Below are 11,729 nucleotides of genomic sequence, written 5' to 3'. Positions count from 1 at the left end.
CTTTTGTATATGGGCCCCTCCTCTAGTCCTCTTCGCTCTCGTCCCCTCCCCTCGACACGGCGGCGGAGCTCCGGTGAGCCCTTCCCCCATCCGAGGCGGCCACGGGATTAGACTAGGAAATGCGCTCCGCCTAGGATCCCCTTCGTCTCCATGTTCCGGCAGGAGGGCACCAGCTTCAACAAGGGGACCCTAAGGCCGCAGTACTCCTGGATCAAAGTGATCGGCAGCGGAGCAATCCCATTTTTTTTTCGCGGAGGACGACGCGCGGAGACGCTGATGGGGACGTCGAGCGGCGAACCTGGACGTGGATGCGCCGCGCCGTTGCCTTCCATTGTTTCAGGTCTTCCCGCTAACTTCAGGTAAGCTCCCACAGATAAAATGTTCCAATTTCTGTTGCAGTGCTGTGCGTTATCCTACCGATTTGATGGGATTATAGAGCAAATGTTAACCTGTTTATAGATTTCAGACGGTTCGATAAGAACACCAATTTATGCAGGTGGGTTTCTGTTCATTCCATCCATCCATCCTACTGCATGGTATTTTACTAAATTCGTTGTGAATGATACACTCCAATAAGGAATGGTACACGGTCAGATCAGACTAACCTGGACAACGTTTCAGTATTTAATCAAGGAATCATCAACACACTGCTGATATCAGTTAATTGTTGCTGACTTCAAACCATGTAGCCTTGCTGTGTTTTTCCAATAATCGTAAAGTAAACGTCACACGGCTGGCTGTTGTGTATATGTTTGTAGATCGATAAACACATTCTATCAACTGGAAGTATCAAGTCTCTTCAGTTACATTTCATCTGTACCAAACTACTCCCTCCGTTCCAAATTGCAGGTCATTTTGTCTTTACTAGGTTCCAATAGGAATGACCTGCAATTTGGAACGGAGGGAGTACCTACTTTAAAAGTCTTATATGGAGGGAAACTTGGGCTCTGGTGAGATGGAATTGGGTTTCTCATGTAGTGCTTATGCTGTTCAGGTCTTGTGGTAGGATGTTTTGACATTTTTGCCATATTACGGTTTTGGGCTTGACAACACAGGAACTGTTGGCCCTTTGCCTGATTGGATTTGGACTGCATTGACGTCTCCTGCTAGGAGGCAACGACCTGCAATTCGTTTTCTTGTCAAACAATCGTCTGGAACTGGAAGCATGCCTATGTACTTCTGCGACATGGAATGGTTGTGCCGTTGTGGACGATAGACCTGTTAAACAACAGCTTATCAGGTGAACTTCCTAATCAGTGGAAGCAGAGCAAAAGACTATTTGAGCTGGACTTCTCGAGTAACAACCTTGAGGGAGAAATACCATCGAGCATGGGCTCTCTTACTTCACTTTTTTCTTTGCATTTAAGCAGGAACACGCTATCCGGAGTCTTGCCTGCCTCTCTAAGCTCATGCAATCGTTTGAATTTACTTGATCTTGGAGAGAACGACTTTGATGGAGTGATGGTTCCATACTTTCAGGATTGGAGATACTCTGCAATTCCTCATGCTTCTTAGGCTGCGGTCAAATTAGTTCTCCGGAAGTAGTCCTGCTGGATTGTCACAACTGGTAGGCCTTCAAGTGTTGGATCTTGCTACCAACAAGCTTTCAGGGCCTGTACCACAAGTATTGGAAACTTCACCTTTATGGCTTCACAAGAATCAAGACCTATGTCGCCGATGATGGCTTTTAATTGTGGTTACCAGCGGCACTTTGTAAACTGATATTATCATTTAAACTGAAACTCTGGAAGCCATCAGTATTCAGTGCTCGCATTGCGAGCCTTTTCTGATTAACCATGTAAAGTGCTTGCTATGCTGTTACATATTCATTTTTTTTCATTAAGCTTTTATTTTGCCTGAAGTATTGGAGCGAGGTGCAGGGACTGTAGGCATGGCTCCCCTTGGAAGCTTGTGAGCTGTGATCGACTGATCGATCACACTGGCTGGCTCTTTGCACGATCTTTCTATTATGTAGTCTGCAAATTCAGATTTGGTGCTGGCATGATCCTTATTCGCACTGACAAAAGTTTAGCTTCAGATTTTACTGAACGCTCCTGTTGCTTGTGTGGAAGAAGCTCCTGCGTTGGCTGGTCGGTAGCGTTGGCACGGCGGCGCCACGAAGATCGCGGAGAAGACGACGAAGATGCCCCCTGCGAAGCTCCAATGCTTCTCTGCTCCTCTACTGGCTCCGGCGGCAGGGCTCCGAAAGGGCAGCTGCGCGGGCGACCGCCGGTCACACGACGCTCTGACGGGGGCTCGGTCGGCGTCGGCGAGCAACATTCTCCCCACGCCCGATGGACCAACGGAAGGATCCGCCTTCAGCCGTTGAGAGTCCGTCCGCCACGACGAGGATGAGGCAGCCGGCGGCGGTGGCGCCTGGGCGGGGCCCACGTCGACGAGCCGCCCGTGTCGGCCGGGACTCGAGACCCAATTAGGACTGAAATGAAAATATTTGGATCGTGATTAATAGTTGCGATCCAAACCAAGGTCTTATTTGTAAAATATAAGGGTTACTTTTGTAAAATTTCGGATCGCGATCAAATCCGGGGCTAATTTGAAAACAATGGTTTGTATCAGTCCCTGCTCTTCAGTCTTCACCTTCCTCCCGTGTCGTCACGGCGGCGGCCGGCGGAGCTCCGGTGAGCCCCGCCCGTGGCGGCCATGAGAATGGAGATGGAAATGCGCGTCAGCGCAGTATCCATTTCATCACCCGGTTCCGGAAGGCGGCCGCCAGAGCTAGCTTCAACAAGGAAACTCTTCGGCGGCGGCGGATCAACCAAATTCTCCACTCCGCGAACGGCGGTCGTCGGGGCCCTGGCCGCGCAGGCAGGCGCGGAAGTTGGCGGAAGAGCCCGTGCGGACCCGCGGATAGAGACGCCGCGCCGGGGCCTCCATTGTTTCAGGTCCACAAATCAAAATCCTTGCATATTCTCGTTTCTGTGGCAGTGTGGTGCGTCGGCGTCATTTTCTTGATGATTTTTCCGGGATTGGGGTGGCGGCAGATAAACTCATAGATCAAAAGCTTATCTCCTTGTGTGTAGAATCATATATTGCATACGGTTCTATCAGAACAAGGAGTGTAGAAAAGATGGCTTGTGTTCATTCCATTATTATCTGACAAAATCTTGATGTCGCCAACATCGTCTAGTGACCATTCTATGCATTAACCTTTTTGCATGATAATTAACTCAGTTGATTAGAATGAAACACACCCATAAAGAATGATGCATGGTGAGATTAGACTAAGCAGAGGATTGCGGACTTGGATAGTATTTCAGTATTCAATCGCAAGGAATCATTCCAGTGCTTGTATCAGTTTATCATTGTTGACTTTGTACCCTGTGATAGTGTGATCTGGCAGCGTTGCATTTTCCCTCTCCAAGAAAAAGATTATAGATTATGCTCGGCCATAATGTTCAAAGGTAAGGAACTGTGAGGTACTTCAACCATGAAATACTTTATAGGACAGACTTTTCTCAGGTCTCTTATCTCCTCCAAAAATGAATCTTATCTTGCTTACACTAGGCCTGAATTTAAAATACATCCACAAACTATGGTTAACTACTAATTTGAAATATGACAGAGCTGGCTATTGCTGACCATCTTTTCTTGCTAATGTTGGGGTCTTCTCCAAACCTTGTGTCTCATATAAACCACCACCAAGTTGCAAAACTACGAACATGAAGAGCATCATGCGCCTTTCACTGCGCCCTTTGTTGCTCCTTTTGTTAGTGTCCACCAAAACTACAGCAGCAAGCAGGTGTATAAGAAAAGAAAGGAATGTGCTATTCGACTTGAAGGCCACCCTTAAAGACCCTCAGGGCTTACTGTCATCATGGAGGGGTCTAAATTGTTGCAGCTGGTACGGTGTGACATGTAACAATAAGACTGGGCACATTATCAAGCTCGACCTCCACAATCCTAATTTCAGTCGGGAATATTCTCTGACAGGTGATATCAGTCCGTCACTGGTTCATTTAACTCATCTGATGTACCTTGATCTTAGTCGGAATGATTTTGGTGGTGGAAGTATTCCTGAGTTCATAGGATCTTTAAAGAACCTGAGGCATCTTGACTTGCATGGTGCTAACTTCGGCAGAAAAATCCCCCCTCAACTGGGAAACTTGTCAAAGCTAAATTACCTTGATATTAGCTCTTCCTAATGGCAGCTTTACTTCCAGGAGCTCTGTTGATAACCTTTTTTGGCTCTCTCGCCTTTCTTCACTGGCTTACCTTGGCATGTATTGGTGGAACCTTTCCGCTGCTACAGACTGGCTGGAATCATTAAACATGCTTGCGTCCCTTCAGGAGCTTCATTTGGCTGATACCAGTCTTCCGCCCACAAACCTTAATTCTCTATCCCAGTCCAACTTCACGGTTCTAGATAAAATTGATTTGTCAAGCAACAACTTCAGTTCTACCTTTCCATATTGGTTAACTAGCATACAAACTGTATCAGAGATCAAGTTGGCCTATTGTGGGCTTCATGGTCCGATTCCTAAAGCTGTGGGAAATTTAACTGCCCTCACGGACCTCCTTTTGTACAAGAACAGTTTGGAAGGGGCAATTCCAGAATCAATAGGTCGATTGTGCAACTTGCAGATCATATCTTTGTCCGATAACAATCTTGTTGGTGATATCGACAACTTGGGGAAGGCCATGGCGGGCTGCATGAAGAAACTAATTACGATCGACTTTGGGCGTAATGATCTATCTGGAAGTCTGTCTGGATGGCTGGGGTCCTTCAGCAGACTCTTGTCAATTGACCTCAGCTATAATTCATTAACAGGTCCTGTACCTTCCAATATTAGTCAGCTTGTACGCTTAAATGAGGTTGACATTTCTTACAATTTGCTCCAAGGCATCTTATCTGAAGAACACCTAGCCAATCTATCCAAGCTATCTAGCCTTGTTTTGTCCTCTAATTCCTTGAGAATTTCTGTGGGTGCAAACTGGGTGCCACCCTTTCAGCTGTATGAACTCAAACTACATTCTTGCCCACTAGAATCTCAGTTCCCACAGTGGCTGTGGATGCAGACCAGAATGGAGACTATAGATTTGCACAACACGAGAACTATAGGCCCATTGCCTGATTGGCTTGGGACTTCATTGGTGTCTCTCTCTAGCTTGGATCTCTCCAACAACCTGCTCACAGGCAAGCTACCAGCCTCTGTGGTGCATATGAAGTCACTTCGTTTCTTGAGGCTGGATTCAAACCAACTAGAAGGTCAGATTCCTGATATGCCAAGAAGTACTGACGTGCTGGATCTCTCCAACAATTCTTTCTCAGGACCATTGCCCCATATTTTAGGGAACGACTTGCGCTTCGCATTCTTGTCAAATAATCATCTAAATGGAAGCATACCTTCGTATTTGTGCGACATGGCATGGTTGTCAGTAATATACCTGTCACACAACAGTTTATCAGGTAAACTCCCTAATTGCTGGAAGCAAAGCTCAAGATTAGTTAGGCTGGACTTCTCGAACAACAACCTTGAGGGAGAAATACCACCGAGCTTCGGCTCTCTTACTTCACTTCTTTCCTTGCATTTAAACAAGAATAGGTTATCTGGCCTGTTGCCTACCTCTCTAAGATCTTGCAACCAGTTGCGTTTACTTGATCTTGGAGAGAATCTTTTCAAGGGTTCTATACCTGAATGGATAGGAACTAGTCTAAAACTCCTTGAAATGCTTAGGCTGCGATCGAATCAGTTCTCGGGAAATATTCCTGTTGGATTGTCACAACTCCAAGAACTTCAAGTGTTGGATCTTGCCAATAACAAGCTCTCAGGGCCCCTCCTGCGAAGTATTGGAAACTTCATCGGAATGGCTTCAAAGAAACCAGAACCCATTATACCATTGATGGTTTTTACTTTTGGTTCTTACGGTGTTGTCTATTATAATGAGAGTCTATACATTGCAACTAAAGGAGAAGAAAGAATATATTCTAGGATCCTTTATCTGATGAAGAGCATTGACCTTTCTGACAATGAACTAATGGGAGAAATTCCTCTTGAAATTGGAGCTCTTTTGCAACTCAAGAACCTGAATCTATCAAGAAATCGCCTCAGTGGACATATCCCAGAGACAGTTAGTCGTATGGGTTCATTGGAGTCCCTTGATCTCTCATGGAACCAGCTTTCTGGTGTGATTCCTCAGAGCATGGCATCATTGCACTTGCTAAGCCACCTCAATGTGTCTTACAACAATCTTTCTGGGAAGGTACCTCCAAGCTCTCAGCTTCAAACACTTGGTGATCAAGATCCATACATATATGCAGGCAACAACTATCTCTGCAGCCCTCTTGTTCCCGATAGCTGTTCTGAACAGAAGGGAAATCCAGTTGATCATGAAGAACACACAGATGGCCACGATGTCGTGTTGTATGCATTTTCAGGAGTCGGCTTTGGAATTGGATTGGCAGCTGTATGGTGGCTACTTATATTCAGCAAGGCAGTGAGCATGCGCTACTTCCAGTTCGTTGACTCCGTAGGTGAGAAAATCTGTGACTGGATGATACTACAGAAGATAAAGGCAAACGTGAAATTGATGGGAAGAAACCAGAATCTAGAACCCAGGTAATCGAACTTGCTTGAACTACTGGCCAGAAGTGGGCTGATGCAGTGATGCTTGCTTCTCATTCTGCATAGCCAGTGCATCTGCGATGGTTAAGCAAGAATTTGCATTGCATGATCAAGATGGATGTTGAGAGTGCCTATGTACGATGTGTAATTTTCTTTAATCTCGAATTATTTTTGCACGTTGTGTTGAATCTTTATATTGCCTATGTGTCCAAAGAACAAAGTAGCGCAAAGTCTGAACTAGAATGTCTGATCAAGATGGAGTGTTGATGCATGGATAACAATAGTGGTACTTTATTCTGCAGATTCCTGTTAATATGTTATCCACAGCTGCGTTCTGGTTAGCAGAAGCATTTGTTGTAAAGATTTCAACTAGAAATTCTGGAAGCCTTGAGCACTTCAATTCCTGGAAGGAACGGGAACTACTACGGTCTGTACATAATATGTGTGAGACCGTGAGTACATGGTTGGATTAAGCAGTGTGATGCTTTCGACATTCTGGTTAACAGTGTTTGCAATAATTAAACAGTGGTTCTCACTTGATTTAACCTTTGATGGCATTCGCCTGTGGTTTTTTTCTTTGCTTGCTGGAGCCTGAACGCTAGGCAAGTAGGCATTCATTGCTGAAGCGATGAAGCATACTACCTGTGTACCTCTGCGAAATTGCATTGATGTCAGCAACAGACCTGACTCAGTAGTACAATTACCAAGACTGAGAACTTGGTAAGAGCAGTCACAACCCTTAGGATGGTGTCCGTAGAATTAAATGAGCTGCCACCTAGGATAAAAGATGATGTGGTAAGGAAGTAAATGAAGAAAGAGAAGGAAATTAGGTCTTGCATGAAAACCTAGTTTCTACACACCATCCAAGATATAATGAGAGATGATTAGTATTAATTCAAGTATGGAATAGTAATGTTTGCATTGGAAGAGTAGTGTCTAGTCCCAGTTTCTTGATGATGTGGAGCTTATGGAAACTATGACTAGTGCCTTGGGTTGGGACTGCCCTAACTGTGCCTGTTGGATTTCATGGTGATAAATCTACTCACATATAATGAAACTCCCTCTCCTTTCTCCTCATAATGACCTTACCATGTCAGTATTTTGCTGATGTGGTATGTTATTTAATAGTCATGAAACTCTTGAAGAAACCTCCATTGGGATTGGCCTCAGGTGCACTCCCAAATTGCAGGAAACCGATTGCAAGAGCATCTGTGCTGGACTTCTCAAAGAACAACCTTAAATACCACCGAGCATTGGATCCCAACAGTTCCTTTCACTGAAACAAGAACAGGTTATCTGGGTGTTGCCCATCTATAAGCTTATGCAACCTTTTGCTTCTACTTGCTTCAACTTGATATAAGTTGCCTCTTATTACTGTTCCAGCTACAAGGTCCATTCTGTTTTGGTCTGTCGATCATTTTGTTTCCTGATGCCGCCGCGGCCACGCGATTTTCAAGCACCCAATTGGGCCAATTCCGATTCTCATGAACCTAAATCCCACTTCCTGGGCCGGCCCAACTAGCCAACCCCGCGCCGCGAGCAGGTTGCGGCCCAACTCGTAAGACACCGACGAGCCCAACATGTTCTCTCTTCCTCTCCTGTGTCCTCTTTTCTTTCTTGCGAGGGAGGCCAGGCAGGACGATACAACTCTCGCCGTCGCTGCTGAATCGAAGCACACCACCTCCTCTCGCTCCGCTCCGCTCCGCCTCCTCACCTGACCCGACTAGGGTGCTCGCCGCTGATCTCGCCGCGCCCGCCATGGCCGCCGCGCACCCGGGCTCCTCCTCCGCCGCCGGAGAGGCCCCGACCACCGGGGAGCACCGGATGGGGACCACTATCATCGGGGTCTGCTACGAGGGCGGCGTCATCCTCGGCGCCGACTCCAGGACCAGCACCGGTACGGCATCCGACGCCTCTCCATCTGTGTGTGCCGCGGGAGATCCTACCACGGGCGAGGGTTGATTTGGCGCGGGGGATGGGGTTGGTCTAGGTTTTCGCTTGGATCGTTGGGAATTGAGAGGTAGCTGGTGATGTTGGCCGCTGTGATGGCCTTTTGGTTTTGTTTTTGATTGCTTGCGAGATTAGAGGACTTTATTTGGGTACTAGCAGTAGGATAGATAGAATGATGTTGCGGGGAAGTTGGCCCTTCTCTGCTTCCTGTTTGGATTGTCAGATCATTGATGGAATATAGAATAGTCCAACTCTTGTTTAGCATACAATCAATTGTCTTTGCCATGAGCCCATGATAGTGGTTGTGATGACAATGAACGATGAGATTATGTGCTCACTTTGCTTTCAAGGATGTCTTTGGTGTTTTTTGAACCATGTATCCTTTTGATTAACTTATGTCTTCTTACTGGAAAACATGCCTCCTTAAAGTTCATGTAGTGTCGGTCAAAGTAGTCCAGAAAATGCTTTTTCTCCTGCTTCCGCCAAATAAATTTGATATTAGGCTGTTGTATTCTTGTTTTTATGCTAAATTTTAATATTTCTTTGCTGCTCTAATTTGTAGGAATGTATGTGGCCAACCGTGCTTCAGACAAAATTACTCAGCTGACAGACAATGTGTATGTCTGCCGCTCTGGATCTGTAAGTACCCATCTATTTTGAAGATGAAAGCCTTTTCCTTGTGGTTTTCTAATGTTATTGACTTATTGTCGTATTAAGATGTTTAAGTAGAAACATCCTGCTAAGTTTGTCCCTTGACAAGTTAATAATGCACATCTTTGACGGCACCTAGTTTAGAGAGTGGCTTAGATTTCACTGTTGATCTGAATCTGAACCAGTTAAACAATATACATGCTAGTAAATACTCATGTTGCTGTTTTTATGCTGCCCTGTCTTTACTTTCTTAGTAGCAAGAAATTCCTCCTTTGCAGTCTAAGTGCCAGAGATGGACATTCCTTTTTGCACGTTATTCACTTCACATGTAAACTTCTTGCTGTTTTTATTTTCTCACAGGCTGCTGATACACAAGTCATTTCGGACTATGTACGTTATTTCCTCCACCAACACACGTAAGTTGGTTCTTCATACATGACCTAAGAATGTTTAATCTTCTCATTGGAGAAATCAATAAACTAAATGAGACTCAGATATCTTTGATAAATACTGGTATATGGTTACCTAAATATTTGACATGCAAGGTAGCTGATGCTAAAGTTAGACTTCTTGTGCAGAATCCAGGCTGGGCAGCCAGCTACTGTTAAAGTTGCGGCCAACTTGATTAGGTTGCTAGCCTACCAGAACAAGGTATGTTAAAATGCTCTTTACTTGCCTCATTAATTACCTGTCATCTGGAATTGTTTGTCAGATTTGATATTAAACTCTTGTTAAATTACAAAATTGAATATTTCTTTTTTAATTCCAGAACATGTTGCAAGCTGGCATGATTATTGGAGGATGGGACAAATATGAGGGAGGCCAGATTTTTTCGGTCCCTCTTGGTGGAACGATTCTGAGGCAACCGTTTGCAATTGGAGGTATATTTTCTCACATAGGGTCACATTGGTCCCTTTTTTCCAAGTTGGCGTCTCAACGCAACTTCCAGTATTCTCTTTCCTGTGACATACCTTGTGTGAGCTAATGACTTAGTACTCAACTCACTTAGTGTTTGAGCATTACATGATGACATTTTCATACTCCAAATTTGGTTATGAAAAAACTTGCCTGCTGAAGCATATGGTCCATACTATTTTCCTAATTCTCTTCGGTGTACATCAGGTACTATTTCTGACACTTGTAATCTTTATTTCTGACTTTCAGGTTCAGGTTCCAGTTACCTTTATGCGCTTATGGATCATGAGTGGAGAGAGGGAATGAGCGAGGAAGAGGCACAGGTATATCACCAAAGTTCCTTCTTAATTCTTAGTCTGAGCACCATTGAGATACTCTCCAGTATAAGATGTAATAATAGGAAAATGTTATTAAATGTTAAAAGTGGACTATAATACAAAACTAAATCAATTTTCCTAATCTGTTTCTTTTATGTCCATATTTACAGAAATTTGTAGTCAAGGTAGTTTCCCTTGCTATGGCCCGTGATGGTGCTAGTGGAGGAGTTGTTCGTACAGTTACCGTAAGTTCTATTTTTTTCTTTGCATATTGTAGTTCCCTTTATTGAGGAATACTGAAACATTGGAAACACCTAAACTTGATGTCATGTATTTTCCTCTGTCATGTTATTTTTGGCACTTGTATCTTGCACAATGGGCCTTGTGATATCTTTCAGAAGTGAAACTTAATGAACTGTGATTGAAAATTGTAACTGTTTGACCATTCAACGTCTTGCATGGTGCAATATTCTCTATCTTTCATCATGCAAAATTGAGTATGCATGTAGCTTTTCCTGAAATGAATTGAGATGGTGTTACAAGAACAATTGGAATGCCTCATCTAAGTGATGTGTCAACTTTTGTTACTTGATTCACTTAAAATGAATTCTATCTGTAAGCTCTGTTTTCATATTGTTTTGAGGTTTTGCCTTGGAAAAAAAAACTCGATTTGTAAGAACGAAGGGACTTCAAAGTAGTGAATGCTTGTTTTTTTTTTCCTTTGCTCTCTCAGCTTTCCTTTTTTTGGTCCACTTTATTTGCTAGTGTTCTGCGTCTGGTGGGCACATATATTTTAGACTGATTTTTTTTCCTGAGCTCAAAACTAACTGATTTGGTCATGTCACAGATAAACGCGGATGGTGTCAAGAGAAACTTTTACCCTGGTGACAAGCTTCCACTGTGGCATGACGAGCTGGAGCCCCATAACTCATTGCTCGATATTCTTGCTGCTGGGAACCCTGATCCCATGGTGCAGTGAACTTGCCCTCCAGCCGCTCACCTTCCTTTGTGAAATTTCCTACTGTATGACTTGTTCAAGATTTCAACTAAAGAATTTGAAACAATTCCTGCTGCCGCACGAAAGTGTTTACTTTTTTCTTATTGTTGTGATGTTGTTGCACCTTACTAAATTTCTGTTCGGCAGATTGATCGCCATTCTGAGGTGTGGTTAGTGTCATCAGAGCACTGTGATTTTAGTTAAATGGTTGGATGTTACTGTGATGAGGATATGATCTTTTGATACGCCTAGTGGTCGTGTAAGGCGATGCAGATACAAGCTGTCTATGAGCCCATCGCCTATCGGTATCATTAA

At 44.2% G+C, this 11,729-nt stretch overlaps 2 protein-coding genes and 1 long non-coding RNA gene across 3 annotated transcripts; all 3 read left to right on the top strand.

Annotated features, from left to right (window-relative positions):
* On the top strand, nt 1-7,124 carry LOC117852737 (uncharacterized). Its single transcript, XR_011897971.1, has 2 exons — nt 1-2,903; nt 6,887-7,124. It is a non-coding gene; the product is annotated as an uncharacterized lncRNA (long non-coding RNA).
* LOC117852734 (uncharacterized) lies at nt 4,179-6,880 on the top strand. The gene has a single exon (XM_034734960.2). It carries the CDS (start codon nt 4,240-4,242, stop codon nt 6,580-6,582), a length of 2,343 nt encoding a protein of 780 aa, XP_034590851.1. The 5' UTR covers nt 4,179-4,239; the 3' UTR covers nt 6,583-6,880.
* Nucleotides 7,125-8,203: 1,079 nt separating the features above from the next.
* LOC117852736 (proteasome subunit beta type-6) lies at nt 8,204-11,594 on the top strand. The gene is made up of 8 exons (XM_034734963.2): nt 8,204-8,481; nt 9,097-9,173; nt 9,546-9,601; nt 9,764-9,836; nt 9,955-10,066; nt 10,350-10,423; nt 10,588-10,662; nt 11,265-11,594. Exons 1-8 carry the CDS (start codon nt 8,343-8,345, stop codon nt 11,394-11,396), a joined length of 738 nt encoding a protein of 245 aa, XP_034590854.1. The 5' UTR covers nt 8,204-8,342; the 3' UTR covers nt 11,397-11,594.
* Nucleotides 11,595-11,729: the final 135 nt, after the last annotated feature.

Source organism: Setaria viridis, chromosome 4 (assembly GCF_005286985.2).
Source record: "Setaria viridis chromosome 4, Setaria_viridis_v4.0, whole genome shotgun sequence".
Classification (NCBI taxonomy): Eukaryota; Viridiplantae; Streptophyta; class Magnoliopsida; order Poales; family Poaceae; genus Setaria; species Setaria viridis.
This window is presented reverse-complemented; position numbering and strand designations above follow the sequence as displayed.